This window comes from Oncorhynchus mykiss, chromosome 13 (genome assembly GCF_057628025.1).
Source record: "Oncorhynchus mykiss isolate SJ-2025 chromosome 13, ASM5762802v1, whole genome shotgun sequence".
In the NCBI taxonomy this organism is placed as follows: Eukaryota; Metazoa; Chordata; class Actinopteri; order Salmoniformes; family Salmonidae; genus Oncorhynchus; species Oncorhynchus mykiss.
The window spans coordinates 78,863,710-78,884,486 of record NC_143034.1 but is presented as its reverse complement, the minus strand read 5'-3'; the positions used below and the strand labels follow the sequence as shown (position 1 = coordinate 78,884,486).

Here is a 20,777-nt window from a genome sequence, read left to right as displayed (position 1 = left end):
TTTAGAGGCATGTTAAATCACTATCCTGGTCACCATTATCTACAGATGTGGGTTTAGAGGCATGTTAAATCACTACCCTGGTCACCATTATCTACAGATGTGGGTTTAGAGGCATGTTAAATCACTATCCTGGTCACCATTATCTACTGATGTGGGTTTAGAGGCATGTTAAATCACTATCCTGGTCACCATTATCTACAGATGTGGGTTTAGAGGCATGTTAAATCACTATCCCTGGTCACCATTATCTACAGATGTGGGTTTAGAGGCATGTTAAATCACTATCCCTGGTCACCATTATCTACAGATGTGGGTTTAGAGGCATGTTAAATCACTATCCTGGTCACCATTATCTACAGATGTGGGTTTAGAGGCATGTTAAATCACTACCCTGGTCACCATTATCTACAGATGTGGGTTTAGAGGCATGTTAAATCACTATCCTGGTCACCATTATCTACTGATGTGGGTTTAGAGGCATGTTAAATCACTATCCTGGTCACCATTATCTACAGATGTGGGTTTAGAGGCATGTTAAATCACTATCCCTGGTCACCATTATCTACAGATGTGGGTTTAGAGGCATGTGAAATCATTATCCTGGTCACCATTATCTACAGATGTGGGTTTAGAGGCATGTTAAATCCCTACCCTGGTCACCATTATCTACAGATGTGGGTTTAGAGGCATGTTAAATCACTATCCTGGTCACCATTATCTACAGATGTGGGTTTAGAGGCATGTTAAATCACTATCCTGGTCACCATTATCTACTGATGTGGGTTTAGAGGCATGTTAAATCACTATCCTGGTCACCATTATCTACAGATGTGGGTTTAGAGGCATGTTAAATCACTATCCTGGTCACCATTATCTACAGATGTGGGTTTAGAGGCATGTTAAATCACTATCTTGGTCACCATTATCTACAGATGTGGGTTTAGAGGCATGTGAAATCATTATCCTGGTCACCATTATCTACAGATGTGGGTTTAGAGGCATGTTAAATCACTATCCTGGTCACCATTATCTACAGATGTGGGTTTAGAGGCATGTTAAATCACTATCCTGGTCACCATTATCTACTGATGTGGGTTTAGAGGCATGTTAAATCACTATCCTGGTCACCATTATCTACAGATGTGGGTTTAGAGGCATGTTAAATCATTATCCTGGTCACCATTATCTACAGATGTGGGTTTAGAGGCATGTTAAATCACTATCCTGGTCACCATTATCTACAGATGTGGGTTTAGAGGCATGTTAAATCACTACCCTGGTCACCATTATCTACAGATGTGGGTTTAGAGGCATGTTAAATCACTATCCTGGTCACCATTATCTACAGATGTGGGTTTAGAGGCATGTTAAATCATTATCCTGGTCACCATTATCTACAGATGTGGGTTTAGAGGCATGTTAAATCACTATCCCTGGTCACCATTATCTACAGATGTGGGTTCTATCCCTGGTCACCATTATCTACAGATGTGGGTTTAGAGGCATGTTAAATCACTATCCTGGTCACCATTATCTACAGATGTGGGTTTAGAGGCATGTTAAATCACTATCCCTGGTCACCATTATCTACAGATGTGGGTTTAGAGGCATGTTAAATCACTATCCCTGGTCACCATTATCTACAGATGTGGGTTTAGAGGCATGTTAAATCACTATCCTGGTCACCATTATCTACAGATGTGGGTTTAGAGGCATGTTAAATCACTACCCTGGTCACCATTATCTACAGATGTGGGTTTAGAGGCATGTTAAATCACTATCCTGGTCACCATTATCTACAGATGTGGGTTTAGAGGCATGTTAAATCACTATCCTGGTCACCATTATCTACAGATGTGGGTTTAGAGGCATGTTAAATCACTATCCTGGTCACCATTATCTACAGATGTGGGTTTAGAGGCATGTTAAATCACTATCCTGGTCACCATTATCTACAGATGTGGGTTTAGAGGCATGTTAAATCACTACCCTCGTCACCATTATCTACAGATGTGGGTTTAGAGGCATGTTAAATCACTATCCTGGTCACCATTATCTACTGATGTGGGTTTAGAGGCATGTTAAATCACTATCCTGGTCACCATTATCTACAGATGTGGGTTTAGAGGCATGTTAAATCACTATCCCTGGTCACCATTATCTACAGATGTGGGTTTAGAGGCATGTGAAATCATTATCCTGGTCACCATTATCTACAGATGTGGGTTTAGAGGCATGTTAAATCCCTACCCTGGTCACCATTATCTACAGATGTGGGTTTAGAGGCATGTTAAATCACTATCCTGGTCACCATTATCTACAGATGTGGGTTTAGAGGCATGTTAAATCACTATCCTGGTCACCATTATCTACTGATGTGGGTTTAGAGGCATGTTAAATCACTATCCTGGTCACCATTATCTACAGATGTGGGTTTAGAGGCATGTTAAATCACTATCCTGGTCACCATTATCTACAGATGTGGGTTTAGAGGCATGTTAAATCACTATCTTGGTCACCATTATCTACAGATGTGGGTTTAGAGGCATGTGAAATCATTATCCTGGTCACCATTATCTACAGATGTGGGTTTAGAGGCATGTTAAATCACTATCCTGGTCACCATTATCTACAGATGTGGGTTTAGAGGCATGTTAAATCACTATCCTGGTCACCATTATCTACTGATGTGGGTTTAGAGGCATGTTAAATCACTATCCTGGTCACCATTATCTACAGATGTGGGTTTAGAGGCATGTTAAATCATTATCCTGGTCACCATTATCTACAGATGTGGGTTTAGAGGCATGTTAAATCACTATCCTGGTCACCATTATCTACAGATGTGGGTTTAGAGGCATGTTAAATCACTACCCTGGTCACCATTATCTACAGATGTGGGTTTAGAGGCATGTTAAATCACTATCCTGGTCACCATTATCTACAGATGTGGGTTTAGAGGCATGTTAAATCATTATCCTGGTCACCATTATCTACAGATGTGGGTTTAGAGGCATGTTAAATCACTATCCCTGGTCACCATTATCTACAGATGTGGGTTCTATCCCTGGTCACCATTATCTACAGATGTGGGTTTAGAGGCATGTTAAATCACTATCCTGGTCACCATTATCTACAGATGTGGGTTTAGAGGCATGTTAAATCACTATCCTGGTCACCATTATCTACTGATGTGGGTTTAGAGGCATGTTAAATCACTATCCTGGTCACCATTATCTACAGATGTGGGTTTAGAGGCATGTTAAATCACTATCCCTGGTCACCATTATCTACAGATGTGGGTTTAGAGGCATGTGAAATCATTATCCTGGTCACCATTATCTACAGATGTGGGTTTAGAGGCATGTTAAATCCCTACCCTGGTCACCATTATCTACAGATGTGGGTTTAGAGGCATGTTAAATCACTATCCTGGTCACCATTATCTACAGATGTGGGTTTAGAGGCATGTTAAATCACTATCCTGGTCACCATTATCTACTGATGTGGGTTTAGAGGCATGTTAAATCACTATCCTGGTCACCATTATCTACAGATGTGGGTTTAGAGGCATGTTAAATCACTATCCTGGTCACCATTATCTACAGATGTGGGTTTAGAGGCATGTTAAATCACTATCTTGGTCACCATTATCTACAGATGTGGGTTTAGAGGCATGTGAAATCATTATCCTGGTCACCATTATCTACAGATGTGGGTTTAGAGGCATGTTAAATCACTATCCTGGTCACCATTATCTACAGATGTGGGTTTAGAGGCATGTTAAATCACTATCCTGGTCACCATTATCTACTGATGTGGGTTTAGAGGCATGTTAAATCACTATCCTGGTCACCATTATCTACAGATGTGGGTTTAGAGGCATGTTAAATCATTATCCTGGTCACCATTATCTACAGATGTGGGTTTAGAGGCATGTTAAATCACTATCCTGGTCACCATTATCTACAGATGTGGGTTTAGAGGCATGTTAAATCACTACCCTGGTCACCATTATCTACAGATGTGGGTTTAGAGGCATGTTAAATCACTATCCTGGTCACCATTATCTACAGATGTGGGTTTAGAGGCATGTTAAATCATTATCCTGGTCACCATTATCTACAGATGTGGGTTTAGAGGCATGTTAAATCACTATCCCTGGTCACCATTATCTACAGATGTGGGTTCTATCCCTGGTCACCATTATCTACAGATGTGGGTTTAGAGGCATGTTAAATCACTATCCTGGTCACCATTATCTACAGATGTGGGTTTAGAGGCATGTTAAATCACTATCCCTGGTCACCATTATCTACAGATGTGGGTTTAGAGGCATGTTAAATCACTATCCCTGGTCACCATTATCTACAGATGTGGGTTTAGAGGCATGTTAAATCACTATCCTGGTCACCATTATCTACAGATGTGGGTTTAGAGGCATGTTAAATCACTACCCTGGTCACCATTATCTACAGATGTGGGTTTAGAGGCATGTTAAATCACTATCCTGGTCACCATTATCTACAGATGTGGGTTTAGAGGCATGTTAAATCACTATCCTGGTCACCATTATCTACAGATGTGGGTTTAGAGGCATGTTAAATCACTATCCTGGTCACCATTATCTACAGATGTGGGTTTAGAGGCATGTTAAATCACTATCCTGGTCACCATTATCTACAGATGTGGGTTTAGAGGCATGTTAAATCACTATCCTGGTCACCATTATCTACAGATGTGGGTTTAGAGGCATGTTAAATCACTATCCTGGTCACCATTATCTACTGATGTGGGTTTAGAGGCATGTTAAATCACTATCCTGGTCACCATTATCTACAGATGTGGGTTTAGAGGCATGTTAAATCACTATCCCTGGTCACCATTATCTACAGATGTGGGTTCTATCCCTGGTCACCATTATCTACAGATGTGGGTTTAGAGGCATGTTAAATCACTATCCTGGTCACCATTATCTACAGATGTGGGTTTAGAGGCATGTTAAATCACTATCCCTGGTCACCATTATCTACAGATGTGGGTTTAGAGGCATGTTAAATCACTATCCCTGGTCACCATTATCTACAGATGTGGGTTTAGAGGCATGTTAAATCACTATCCTGGTCACCATTATCTACAGATGTGGGTTTAGAGGCATGTTAAATCACTACCCTGGTCACCATTATCTACAGATGTGGGTTTAGAGGCATGTTAAATCACTATCCTGGTCACCATTATCTACAGATGTGGGTTTAGAGGCATGTTAAATCACTATCCTGGTCACCATTATCTACAGATGTGGGTTTAGAGGCATGTTAAATCACTATCCTGGTCACCATTATCTACAGATGTGGGTTTAGAGGCATGTTAAATCACTATCCTGGTCACCATTATCTACAGATGTGGGTTTAGAGGCATGTTAAATCATTATCCTGGTCACCATTATCTACAGATGTGGGTTTAGAGGCATGTTAAATCACTATCCTGGTCACCATTATCTACAGATGTGGGTTTAGAGGCATGTTAAATCACTATCCCTGGTCACCATTATCTACAGATGTGGGTTTAGAGGCATGTTAAATCACTATCCCTGGTCACCATTATCTACAGATGTGGGTTTAGAGGCATGTTAAATCACTATCCCTGGTCACCATTATCTACAGATGTGGGTTTAGAGGCATGTTAAATCATTATCCTGGTCACCATTATCTACAGATGTGGGTTTAGAGGCATGTTAAATCACTACCCTGGTCACCATTATCTACAGATATGGGTTTAGAGGCATGTGAAATCATTATCCTGGTCACCATTATCTACAGATGTGGGTTTAGAGGCATGTTAAATCACTACCCTGGTCACCATTATCTACAGATGTGGGTTTAGAGGCATGTTAAATCACTACCCTGGTCACCATTATCTACAGATGTGGGTTTAGAGGCATGTTAAATCACTACCCTGGTAACCATTATCTACAGATGTGGGTTTAGAGGCATGTTAAATCACTATCCCTGGTCACCATTATCTACAGATGTGGGTTTAGAGGCATGTTAAATCACTATCCTGGTCACCATTATCTACAGATGTGGGTTTAGAGGCATGTTAAATCACTATCCCTGGTCACCATTATCTACAGATGTGGGTTTAGAGGCATGTTAAATCACTATCCCTGGTCACCATTATCTACTGATGTGGGTTTAGAGGCATGTTAAATCACTACCCTGGTAACCATTATCTACAGATGTGGGTTTAGAGGCATGTTAAATCACTATCCCTGGTCACCATTATCTACAGATGTGGGTTTAGAGGCATGTTAAATCACTATCCTGGTCACCATTATCTACAGATGTGGGTTTAGAGGCATGTTAAATCACTATCCCTGGTCACCATTATCTACTGATGTGGGTTTAGAGGCATGTTAAATCACTACCCTGGTCACCATTATCTACTGATGTGGGTTTAGAGGCATGTTAAATCACTATCCTGGTCACCATTATCTACAGATGTGGGTTTAGAGGCATGTTAAATCACTACCCTGGTCACCATTATCTACAGATGTGGGTTTAGAGGCATGTTAAATCACTATCCCTGGTAACCATTATCTACAGATGTGGGTTTAGAGGCATGTTAAATCACTATCCCTGGTCACCATTATCTACAGATGTGGGTTTAGAGGCATGTTAAATCACTACCCTGGTCACCATTATCTACAGATGTGGGTTTAGAGGCATGTTAAATCACTACCCTGGTAACCATTATCTACAGATGTGGGTTTAGAGGCATGTTAAATCACTATCCCTGGTCACCATTATCTACAGATGTGGGTTTAGAGGCATGTTAAATCACTATCCTGGTCACCATTATCTACAGATGTGGGTTTAGAGGCATGTTAAATCACTACCCTGGTCACCATTATCTACAGATGTGGGTTTAGAGGCATGTTAAATCACTATCCTGGTCACCATTATCTACTGATGTGGGTTTAGAGGCATGTTAAATCACTATCCTGGTCACCATTATCTACAGATGTGGGTTTAGAGGCATGTTAAATCACTATCCCTGGTCACCATTATCTACAGATGTGGGTTTAGAGGCATGTGAAATCATTATCCTGGTCACCATTATCTACAGATGTGGGTTTAGATGCATGTTAAACCCTACCCTGGTCACCATTATCTACAGATGTGGGTTTAGAGGCATGTTAAATCACTATCCTGGTCACCATTATCTACAGATGTGGGTTTAGAGGCATGTTAAATCACTATCCTGGTCACCATTATCTACTGATGTGGGTTTAGAGGCATGTTAAATCACTATCCTGGTCACCATTATCTACAGATGTGGGTTTAGAGGCATGTTAAATCACTATCCTGGTCACCATTATCTACAGATGTGGGTTTAGAGGCATGTTAAATCACTATCTTGGTCACCATTATCTACAGATGTGGGTTTAGAGGCATGTGAAATCATTATCCTGGTCACCATTATCTACAGATGTGGGTTTAGAGGCATGTTAAATCACTATCCTGGTCACCATTATCTACAGATGTGGGTTTAGAGGCATGTTAAATCACTATCCTGGTCACCATTATCTACTGATGTGGGTTTAGAGGCATGTTAAATCACTATCCTGGTCACCATTATCTACAGATGTGGGTTTAGAGGCATGTTAAATCATTATCCTGGTCACCATTATCTACAGATGTGGGTTTAGAGGCATGTTAAATCACTATCCTGGTCACCATTATCTACAGATGTGGGTTTAGAGGCATGTTAAATCACTACCCTGGTCACCATTATCTACAGATGTGGGTTTAGAGGCATGTTAAATCACTATCCTGGTCACCATTATCTACAGATGTGGGTTTAGAGGCATGTTAAATCATTATCCTGGTCACCATTATCTACAGATGTGGGTTTAGAGGCATGTTAAATCACTATCCCTGGTCACCATTATCTACAGATGTGGGTTCTATCCCTGGTCACCATTATCTACAGATGTGGGTTTAGAGGCATGTTAAATCACTATCCTGGTCACCATTATCTACAGATGTGGGTTTAGAGGCATGTTAAATCACTATCCCTGGTCACCATTATCTACAGATGTGGGTTTAGAGGCATGTTAAATCACTATCCCTGGTCACCATTATCTACAGATGTGGGTTTAGAGGCATGTTAAATCACTATCCTGGTCACCATTATCTACAGATGTGGGTTTAGAGGCATGTTAAATCACTACCCTGGTCACCATTATCTACAGATGTGGGTTTAGAGGCATGTTAAATCACTATCCTGGTCACCATTATCTACAGATGTGGGTTTAGAGGCATGTTAAATCACTATCCTGGTCACCATTATCTACAGATGTGGGTTTAGAGGCATGTTAAATCACTATCCTGGTCACCATTATCTACAGATGTGGGTTTAGAGGCATGTTAAATCACTATCCTGGTCACCATTATCTACAGATGTGGGTTTAGAGGCATGTTAAATCATTATCCTGGTCACCATTATCTACAGATGTGGGTTTAGAGGCATGTTAAATCACTATCCTGGTCACCATTATCTACAGATGTGGGTTTAGAGGCATGTTAAATCACTATCCCTGGTCACCATTATCTACAGATGTGGGTTTAGAGGCATGTTAAATCACTATCCCTGGTCACCATTATCTACAGATGTGGGTTTAGAGGCATGTTAAATCACTATCCCTGGTCACCATTATCTACAGATGTGGGTTTAGAGGCATGTTAAATCATTATCCTGGTCACCATTATCTACAGATGTGGGTTTAGAGGCATGTTAAATCACTACCCTGGTCACCATTATCTACAGATATGGGTTTAGAGGCATGTGAAATCATTATCCTGGTCACCATTATCTACAGATGTGGGTTTAGAGGCATGTTAAATCACTACCCTGGTCACCATTATCTACAGATGTGGGTTTAGAGGCATGTTAAATCACTATCCTGGTCACCATTATCTACAGATGTGGGTTTAGAGGCATGTTAAATCACTATCCTGGTCACCATTATCTACTGATGTGGGTTTAGAGGCATGTTAAATCACTATCCTGGTCACCATTATCTACAGATGTGGGTTTAGAGGCATGTTAAATCACTATCCTGGTCACCATTATCTACAGATGTGGGTTTAGAGGCATGTTAAATCACTATCTTGGTCACCATTATCTACAGATGTGGGTTTAGAGGCATGTGAAATCATTATCCTGGTCACCATTATCTACAGATGTGGGTTTAGAGGCATGTTAAATCACTATCCTGGTCACCATTATCTACAGATGTGGGTTTAGAGGCATGTTAAATCACTATCCTGGTCACCATTATCTACAGATGTGGGTTTAGAGACATGTTAAATCACTACCCTGGTCACCATTATCTACAGATGTGGGTTTAGAGGCATGTTAAATCACTATCCTGGTCACCATTATCTACAGATGTGGGTTTAGAGGCATGTTAAATCACTATCCTGGTCACCATTATCTACAGATGTGGGTTTAGAGGCATGTTAAATCACTATCCCTGGTCACCATTATCTACAGATGTGGGTTTAGAGGCATGTTAAATCACTACCCTGGTCACCATTATCTACAGATGTGGGTTTAGAGGCATGTGAAATCATTATCCTGGTCACCATTATCTACAGATGTGGGTTTAGAGGCATGTTAAATCACTATCCCTGGTCACCATTATCTACAGATGTGGGTTTAGAGGCATGTTAAATCACTATCCTGGTCACCATTATCTACAGATGTGGGTTTAGAGGCATGTTAAATCACTATCCCTGGTCACCATTATCTACAGATGTGGGTTTAGAGGCATGTTAAATCACTATCCTGGTCACCATTATCGACAGATCTATGTACATCTCTTATTTAATTCAACCGAGTAGACTAGTACAGTACCAGGCAACAGTTTGGACACACCTACTCATTCAAGGGTTTTTCTTTCTTTTCACCATTTTCTACCTGATAAAATAATAGTGACGACATCAAAACTATGAAATAACACATACGGAATCATGTAGTAAGCAAAAAATAAATAAATAAATGTTAAACTAATCTAAATATATGTTAATATTCTTCAAAGTAGTCACCCTTTGCCTTGATGACAGCTTTGAACACTCTTGGCATTCTCTCCACCAGCTTCATGAGGTTGTCCCATTGAATGCATTTTAATGAACAGGTGTGCCTTGTTAGAAGTTAATTTGTGGAATTTCTTTCCTTCTTAATGCGTTTGAGCCAATCAGTTGTGTTGGTGGGGGGGGGGGGGGGGGGGGGTATACAGAAGGTTGTCTTATTTGTGGAATTTCAACAAAAAAAAACTTAAAAACCCGTTTTCACTTTGTCATTATGGGGGTATTGTGATGTCATTTTGGGGTATTGTGATGTCATTATGGGGGTATTGTGATGTCATTATGGGGTATTGTGTGTAGATTGATGATGAGGGAAAAAATAACTCAATTGAATCAGTTTTAGAATACGGCTGTAACGTAACAAGATGTGGAAAAAGTCAAGGGGGTCGGAACACTTTCCGAAGGCACTGTAGATGTTCTGTCTCTGTCCACAACAATTTAACATTGTTTTCTCTTTCAGAAACTGTCACAGTCCTTGGTTTCAAATACAGCATAAATTACTGATTTAAAAAAAAAGCATTCTTCCAAACATAGTAAATAGACCGGTAGCTTATGTAAAAGTATAGTATATGCGTCAGTATTGCTTTGCGACAGGAGCACAACATCACAGCCTAATGAATCTCAGAGCCCAGACCATAGCAGATAGAAATACAATAATATAGGGCCTCATTGTCCAGGCGGAGTTACCTATATAGCAGATAGTTAGTTACCTATTCTTCTCAGAAATGGCGCACGCAGTTATTTAATGTGGCGTTTACACAGCTAAATGTATACATGAGGCCCCCAGAGGGGCGAAGACCCCTGGTTTACCTGACGGTACCTTACCTGTGCAGTACACTGTTTTGGCCACCGTTGCCATGACTACGCTGGTCAGCCCAGTCCCTGCCCCCAACTCCAAGACGGTGGCTCCTCTGAATGTAGTTGGCTGAGACAGGATTAAATCAGCCAATAGGAAGGCGCCACGCCAGACCTAGTAAAAGAGCCACACAGCACCTTCAGAAACGATTCACACACCTTGACTTTATCCACATTGTGTTGTATTACAGCCTGAATTTAAAATGGATTACATTGATATTTTGTTGGTCACTGGCCTGACACACAATACCCCATAATGTCAAAGTGGAATTAAGTTTTTTTGATTTTTTTTAAACCAAAAATTATAATATGAAAAGCTGAAATGTCTTGAGTCAATAAGTATTCAACCCTGTTGTTATGGAAACGCCTAAATAAGTTCAGGAGTAAAAATGTGCTTAACAAGTCACATAATGAGTTGCGTGGACTCACTGTGTGTAATAATAGTGGTTAACATGATTTCTGACCACGTCATCTCTGTACCCCACATATACAATTATCTGTAAAGTCGAGATGTGAATTACAAGCACAGAATCAACTATTAAAGACCAGGGAGGTTCTCCAATGCCTCGTTAAGAAGAGCTCCTATTGGTAGATATTGAATATCCCTTTGAGCATGGTGAAGTTATTAATTACACTTTGGATGGTGCAACAATACACCCAATCACTTCAAAGATACAGGCGTCCTTCCTAACTCAGTTGCCGGAGAGGAAGGAAACCACTCAGTGATTTCACCATGAGAACAAAGGTGACTTTAAAACAGTTACAGAGTTTAATGGCTGTGACAGGAGAAAACTGAGGATGGATCAACTACATTTTTTTTTTTTATTTTACCCCTTTTTCTCCCCAATTTCGTGGTGTCCAATTGTTGTAGTAGCTACTAGCTTGTCTCATCGCTACAACTCCCGTACGGGCTCGGGAGAGACGAAGGCTGAATGTCATGCGTCCTCCGATACACAACCCAACCAGCCGTACTGCTTCTTAACACAGCGCGCATCCAACCCGGAAGCCAGCCGCACCAATGTGTCGGAGGCTACACCGTGCACCTGGCTTGGCTAGCGCGCACTGCGCCCGGCCCGCCACAGGAGTCGCTGGTGCGCGATGAGACAAGGAGATCCCTACCGACCAATCCCTCCCTAACCCGGACGACGCTAGGCCAATTGTGCGTCGCCCCACGGACCTCCCGGTCGCGGCCGGTTACGACAGAGCCTGGGCGCGAACCCAGGGACTCTGATGTGGATCAACAACATTGTAGTGACTCCTCAATACTAACCTAACTGACAGAGTTTAACCCCTTTGAGCATGGTGAAGTTATTAATTACACTTCGGATAGTGTACCAATACACCCAGACACTACAAAGATACAGGCGTCCCTCCTAACTCAGTTGCCGGAGAGGAAGGAAACCACTCAGTGATTTCACCATGAGGTCAATGGTGACTTTAAAACAGTTACAGAGTTTAATGGCTGTGACAGGAGGAAACTGAGGATGGATCAACTACATTATAGTTACTCCACAATACTAAACTAAATGACAGAGTGAAAAGAAGGAAGCCTGTACAGAATAAAAACATTCCAGAACATACATCCTGTTTGCAACGCGACCCTAAAGTAATACTGATAAAAATGTGGCAAAGAAATTAACTTTTTGTCCTGAATACAAAATGTTATGTTGTGGGCAAATACAATGCATTACTGACCACTCTCCATATGTTCAAGCATAGTGGTGGAAGCATCATGTTATGGGTATGCTTGTAAGAATTAAGGGCCGGGGAGTTTTTCAGGATAAAAAAAGAAACTAAATGGAGCTAGGCACAGGCAAAACCCTAGAGGAAAACCTGGTTCAGTCTGCTTTCCAACAGACACTGGGAGATGAATTCATCTTTCAGCAGGACAATAACCTAAAACACAAGGCCAAATATACACTGGAGTTGCTTATGATCCTGAGTGGCCGAGTTACAGTTATGACCTAAATCTACCTGTAAATCTATGGCAAGACCTACAAATGGTCGTCTAGCATGATCAACAACCAATTTGACAGAGTTTGAAGATAAAAAAAAAAGAATATTTAGGAAATGTTGAACATCTAGGTGTGAAAACTTTTGTAAATTAGTTATTTCTCTACATCTTTCTAAATAAATTTGCAAAAATGTCAAAAAACATGTTTTCTCTCTGTCATTATGGAGTATTGTGTCTTGATGGGTGAGAAAATCAATCAGTTTTGAATACAAGCTGTCACCCAACAACATGTGGAATAAGTCAAGGAGACAGAGACAGAGACAGAGACAGAGAGAGAGAGAGAGAGAGAGAGAGAGAGAGAGAGAGAGAGAGAGAGAGAGAGAGAGAGAGAGAGAGAGAGAGAGAGAGAGAGAGAGAGAGAGTGAGAGTGAGAGTGAGAGAGAGAGAGAGAGAAAGGCAAAGAGAGAGAGAGAGAGAGAAAGGCAAAGAGAGAGAGAGAGGCAAAAAGAGAGAGAGCGACACTCACCTGTTTGCCAACATCTTCTAAAGGCGTGGCCATAGTGTGTTCTGTTAAAGACATGTTGAATTTAAACAGTTATAACACACATAAACACAGTTATAACACATATAAACAGTTATAACACAGTTATAACACACATAAACACAGTTATAACACACATAAACACAGTTATAACACACATAAACACAGTTATAACACACAAACACAGTCATAACACACAGTTATAACACACATAAACACAGTTATAACACAAACACAGTTATAACAAACCATTATAACACACATATAAACAGTTATAACACAAAAACAGTTATAACACAGTTATAACACACAGTTATAACACACATACAGTTATAACACACAAACACAGTCATAACACAGTTATAACACACATAAACACAGTTATAACACATATAAACAGTTATAACACACCATTATAACACACATATAAACAGTTATAACACATAAACAGTCATAACACAGTTATAACACACAGTTATAACCCACCACTTCTGCCTCTCAGACCTGTCTTCACTCAGCTCTTCAGGAATTACATTGGACTAAAAACAAAATAAGTGACCAGGGTCAGTCAGCGGTAGAAACAAGTCCTGTTCTCTTCTCACCTATCCTGATGACGTCTCTAGGACACTCCTCTTCCTCCTCCTCCTCTTCATCTCTTCTTGCCTGGCTGAGGATGATGGGGTAGACCATGTCTCTGTCCCTCTCAGGGAGTCTTTGTCTGGGCCTGGATAACATGTACAATATTTAGTCATGTCTCTATCTCAGACTGTCTAGACAGGTATAACATGTACAATAGTTAGTCATGTCTCTATCTCAGACTCTGACAGGTATAACATGTACAATAGTTAGTCATGTCTCTATCTCAGACTCTGACAGGTATAACATGTACAATATTTAGTCATGTCTCTATCTCAGACTGTCTAGACAGGTATAACATGTACAATAGTTAGTCATGTCTCTATCTCAGACTGTCTAGACAGGTATAACATGTACAATAGTTAGTCATGTCTCTATCTCAGACTGTCTAGACAGGTATAACATGTACAATAGTTAGTCATGTCTCTATCTCAGACTGTCTAGACAGGTATAACATCTACAATAGTTAGTCATGTCTCTATCTCAGACTCTGACAGGTATAACATGTACAATAGTTAGTCATGTCTCTATCTCAGACTCTGACAGGTATAACATGTACAATATTTAGTCATGTCTCTATCTCAGACTGTCTAGACAGGTATAACATGTACAATAGTTAGTCATGTCTCTATCTCAGACTGTCTAGACAGGTATAACATGTACAATAGTTAGTCATGTCTCTATCTCAGACTGTCTAGACAGGTATAACATCTACAATAGTTAGTCATGTCTCTATCTCAGACTGTCTGGACAGGTATAACATGTACAATAGTTAGTCATGTCTCTATCTCAGACCCTGACAGGTATAACATGTACAATAGTTAGTCATGTCTCTATCTCAGACTCTGACAGGTATAACATGTACAATAGTTAGTCATGTCTCTATCTCAGACCCTGACAGGTATAACATGTACAATAGTTAGTCATGTCTCTATCTCAGACTGTCTAGACAGGTATAACATGTACAATAGTTAGTCATGTCTCTATCTCAGACTGTCTAGACAGGTATAACATGTACAATAGTTAGTCATGTCTCTATCTCAGACTGTCTAGACAGGTATAACATGTACAATAGTTAGTCATGTCTCTATCTCAGACTGTCTAGACAGGTATAACATGTACAATAGTTAGTCATGTCTCTATCTCAGACTCTGACAGGTATAACATGTACAATAGTTAGTCATGTCTCTATCTCAGACTGTCTAGACAGGTATAACATCTACAATAGTTAGTCATGTCTCTATCTCAGACTGTCTAGACAGGTATAACATGTACAATAGTTAGTCATGTCTCTATCTCAGACTGTCTAGACAGGTATAACATGTACAATAGTTAGTCATGTCTCTATCTCAGACTGTCTAGACAGGTATAACATCTACAATAGTTAGTCATGTCTCTATCTCAGACTGTCTAGACAGGTATAACATGTACAATAGTTAGTCATGTCTCTATCTCAGACTGTCTAGACAGGTATAACATGTACAATAGTTAGTCATGTCTCTATCTCAGACTGTCTAGACAGGTATAACATGTACAATAGTTAGTCATGTCTCTATCTCAGACTCTGACAGGTATAACATGTACAATAGTTAGTCATGTCTCTATCTCAGACTGTCTAGACAGGTATAACATGTACAATAGTTAGTCATGTCTCTATCTCAGACTGTCTAGACAGGTATAACATGTACAATAGTTAGTCATGTCTCTATCTCAGACTGTCTAGACAGGTATAACATGTACAATAGTTAGTCATGTCTCTATCTCAGACTGTCTAGACAGGTATAACATGTACAATAGTTAGTCATGTCTCTATCTCAGACTCTGACAGGTATAACATGTACAATAGTTAGTCATGTCTCTATCTCAGACCCTGACAGGTATAACATCTACAATAGTTAGTCATGTCTCTATCTCAGACTGTCTAGACAGGTATAACATGTACAATAGTTAGTCATGTCTCTATCTCAGACTGTCTAGACAGGTATAACATGTACAATAGTTAGTCATGTCTCTATCTCAGACTGTCTAGACAGGTATAACATCTACAATAGTTAGTCATGTCTCTATCTCAGACTGTCTAGACAGGTATAACATGTACAATAGTTAGTCATGTCTCTATCTCAGACTCTGACAGGTATAACATGTACAATAGTTAGTTAGTCATGTCTCTATCTCAGACTCTGACAGGTATAACATGTACAATAGTTAGTCATGTCTCTATCTCAGACTGTCTAGTTAGTCATGTCTCTATCTCAGACTGACAGGTATAATATCTACAATAGTTAGTTAGTCATGTCTCTATCTCAGACCCTGACAGGTATAACATGTACAATAGTTAGTCATGTCTCTATCTCAGACCCTGACAGGTATAACATGTACAATAGTTAGTCATGTCTCTATCTCAGACCCTGACAGGTATAACATCTACAATAGTTAGTCATGTCTCTATCTCAGACCCTGACAGGTATAACATGTACAATAGTTAGTCATGTCTCTATCTCAGACCCTGACAGGTATAACATGTACAATAGTTAGTCATGTCTCTATCTCAGACCCTGACAGGTATAACATCTACAATAGTTAGTCTGGAACAGGGAAGGGAAACTTTGATGGGGAAATGGGCCATAACAAAAGTGTCGGAGAGAAGATTTAGCCATGTTTATTTTATTACTACTTTGCTGCAACTCCACACATTCTGCTACAGGGTAGAGAGAAATGTTTGCTGTTTTTAATATGATACCTGAGTGAGATTGACGAACAAAATCAATGCGGGCTCCTCGGTCGGCAATTCGACCATGATATACTACAAGTTTACATAGCTGGCCGCTAGACTAACTTACCAATATAAAAAACAAGTACTATATAATGCTGAGAGAGATAATTGAGTGACTGTCATAAGAAGAGATGCACAACCACATTTCTATATAATGCTGAGAGAGATAATTGAGTGACTGTCATAAGAAGAGATGCACAACCACATTTCTATATAATGCTGAGAGAGATAATTGAGTGACTGTCATAAGAAGAGATGCACAACCACATTTCTAAATAATGCTGAGAGAGATAATTGAGTGACTGTCATAAGAAGAGAAACACTGCTGATGCACAACCACATTTCTATATAATGCTGAGAGAGATAATTGAGTGACTGTCATAAGAAGAGAAACACTGCTGATGCACAACCACATTTCTAAATAATGCTGAGAGAGATAATTGAGTGACTGTCAATAGCTGTCATAAGAAGAGCAACACCACTGATGCACAACCACATTTCTATATAATGCTGAGAGAGATAATTGAGTGACTGTCATAAGAAGAGAAACACTGCCGATGCACAACCACATTTATATATAATGCTGAGAGAGATAATTGAGTGACTGTCATAAGAAGAGAAACCTTGCCGATGCACAACCACATTTCTATATAATGCTGAGAGAGATAATTGAGTGACTGTCATAAGAAGAGAAACCCTGCCGATGTACAACCACATTTCTATATTGGACCTTGGTGTATTCTACCATTCTATTGATCCACTGGCCGTAAAACATCTACAGGACAACAATCAAATGAAGGCTATAAAACACAAAGGGAAGGTTTGACTGTAATAACTGTGGTGATGTGGAGGTGCGATGTAACTGACCTGCGTGGTACCTCTAAATCTCCATCTTCATCCAGGGGTGGTTCTACCCCTCCGTCCTCATCCCTGTCAGCCCCTCTGTCCTCATCCCTGTCCACTCCTCCGTCAGCCCCTCGGTCCTCATCCCTGTCCACTCCTCTGTCCTCATCCCTGTCCACTCCTCCATCAGCCCCTCGGTCCTCATCCCTGTCCACTCCTCCGTCAGCCCCTCCGTCCTCATCCCTGTCCACGCCTCTGTCCTCATCCCTGTCCACTCCTCTGTCAGCTCCAGTCTCACTCCCTCTAGCATCTCCCCTTCCACTCTCCTCCTGGGTGTCGCGGTCTAACTCTTCCCCTCCGCAGGGGGAACCGAGGTCACAGGTGCGCTGCTTCGTTCCGTCCCACAGGATTCTGAACCGGGAGATGAAAACTAGACACACAGGCTGCGTTTAGACAGGCACCCCAATTATGATCTTGTTTTCACTCATTGGTATTTTGACCAATCAGATCAGCTCTGAAACAGATCTGACGTGAAAAGATCTGATGTGATTGGTAAAAATACCAATTATTGGGGGGGAAAAAAATACCAGAATTGTGCTGCCTGTGTAAACACAGCAATAGAGGGTTGGGACAGTTCCATTGACATTCAGGAAAGACCTACATTGAAACTAAATTAAAACATTTTCATAATTTAATTATGTGTCATTTCACACACACACACACACACACACACACACACACCCCTCCAGTACCTGGTTGTCCTACGCGGTTGAGGCGTGCCATGAGGTGGCGAGAGTTGGGCAGCAACAGGTGAACGTCAGACAGCACTGTGTCATAATGGAAGGTGATCTGGTCCATGGCTCACCCTGCATGTCATCTACCTGTCTGCAGCACACCTGGGCAACACACACACACACGTCACACACACACGTTGCAAGCACAAACTGACACACAGGTGCATATATACTTTTGTCGCAAGCACACAGGTCACACACACACACACACTTTTAAGAGCTTAAACTACCAAATGGGCTGTATTTCAGGTGAAATAAAGCCTGTCTCTGTTATCAGTTAGACAGGTGAAATGCAGCCTGTTATCTGTTAGACAGGTAAAATACAGCCTGTTATCAGTTAGACAGGTAAAATACAGCCTGTTATCAGTTAGACAGGTAAAACACAGCCTGTTATCTGTTAGACAGGTGAAATAAAGCCTGTCTCTGTTATCTGTTAGACAGGTGAAATGCAGCCTGTTATCTGTTAGACAGGTGAAATACAGTCTGTTATCTGTTAGACAGGTAAAATACAGCCTGTTATCAGTTAGACAGGTAAAACACAGCCTGTTATCTGTTAGACAGGTGAAATACAGCCTGTTATCTGTTAGACAGGTGAAATACAGCCTGTTATCTGTTAGACAGGTAAAATACAGCCTGTTATCAGTTAGACAGGTAAAACACAGCCTGTTATCTGTTAGACAGGTGAAATACAGTCTGTCCCGGGACCTCAGAACTAAAAGACAAGGCCAACAGCTAAATGGATTCCCCAACCCTCAGCCAGAGGCAATCTGCGGCTCAGCAAAGTGCCCTCTCCAGCATCACAGTGAGCTGTTGTAGCAGCAAGCCGCCTCATAGCTGGAAAAGCACCAATTGACGTCGCCATAGCTACCGACTAAGGAGAGTGTGTTGACGACCCTGTATTGATTATGTCAACAAGAGACATCATAAATGGTTCTTAAACACAATCTTCTTGGTCGGTGTGGCTAAAATGTATGTTGTTATGCCCTGCAGTTAGCAGCCAACGTTACTTATAACTGTTAGCGGTCACTCACCTTTCCAGTGGTAGTTAGCTAACTTTTCTAGCCATAAGCTGTCAATGAAAATGCTGCAAAGACGTTTGTCTGGTAAACATGTATTCATTTGGTTAGCCAAATAAACTAGCCTTCTCTACGGTGGGAACTTCTGACAAACGTAACTGAATGGGTGGGAGGGAACCTGCTAGAAACAGCTATCATGAGCTAGCTTGATGCTAGCTACTCTGATAATGAATGACATGGCAAGGTCCAGGGGCAGACTAACTAACTAACAGCGACGCTAGCTAACGAGGGACATTTAACGGGCACATTTAAATGAAACACTTCCAACACATGACATTCAATACAGTCTAATAACTTAAACACGCATTTAATTCACTCTGAGCTTACAACGACGCGCAGATTGTCTCAAATATCAGCTTCCAAGTCGTACAGAAATAACACTAGGTGTACAGAATACAGGCGGTGCCACATTATTATTTCACCCACCAACAAAGGAAACAAAAGCCATTCAAAACGTTCCGTGTGCTACGCATCTAGAAATAACTCAACATGTAAACCACAACACTGCTCCGAAAGGATTTAAATGACATAGCTAGAATTTCACTTAGATTGTGATTAAATATCTACATGTGTGTGTTGTAGACACTTTTCCTCACTCAAATAATAAAAAATGTAAAACTCTGATTAAATTAACATAATGTGTTCAACACTTTGAAACGTTAAACATGATTCCAGTACAAGCATGGTGGTGGCAGCATCATGCTGCGGGGATGTTTTTCAGGGGCAGTGGCTGGGAGACTAGTCAGGATCCCTACTGTGAAGCATGGTGGTGGCAGCATCATGCTGTGGGGATGTTTTTCAGGGGCAGGGACTGGGAGACTAGTCAGGATCCCTACTGTGAAGCATGGTGGTGGCAGCATCATGCTGCAGGGATGTTTTTCAGGGGCAGGGACTGGGAGACTAGTCAGGATCCCTACTGTGAAGCATGGTGGTGGCAGCATCATGCTGCGGGGATGTTTTTCAGGGGCAGGGACTGGGAGACTAGTCAGGATCCCTACTATAAAGCATGGTGGTGGCAGCATCATGCTGTGGGGATGTTTTTCACGGGCAGGGACTGGGAGACTAGTCAGGATCGAGGGAAAGGTGAACAGAGCAAAGTACAGAGAGATCCTTGATGAAAACCTGCTCCAGAGTGCTCAGGACCTCAGACT

The 20,777-nt window shown here is 41.0% G+C and overlaps 1 protein-coding gene across 3 annotated transcripts in view; it reads right to left on the bottom strand.

The window, feature by feature from the left end:
• The window catches only part of mettl22 (methyltransferase 22, Kin17 lysine), a 45,919-nt gene extending 25,861 nt beyond the window's left edge, over positions 1-20,058 (bottom strand). The window contains exons 1-7 of one of the 3 annotated variants that reach the window (XM_090197805.1): positions 19,954-20,006; positions 19,582-19,634; positions 18,509-18,652; positions 17,781-18,186; positions 14,107-14,228; positions 13,490-13,530; positions 10,980-11,124 (exon numbers count right to left, since the gene is read on the bottom strand). In XM_090197805.1, coding sequence (XP_090053931.1) covers positions 10,980-11,124; positions 13,490-13,530; positions 14,107-14,228; positions 17,781-18,186; positions 18,509-18,614 — 820 coding nt within the window. In that variant the 5' untranslated portion in view covers positions 18,615-18,652; positions 19,582-19,634; positions 19,954-20,006. Of the gene's footprint in view, positions 1-10,979; positions 11,125-13,489; positions 13,531-14,106; positions 14,229-17,780; positions 18,187-18,508; positions 18,701-19,581 lie in introns of all 3 variants that reach the window. The other 2 variants (XM_090197803.1, XM_090197804.1) reach the window with 2 other exon arrangements.
• Positions 20,059-20,777: the final 719 nt, after the last annotated feature.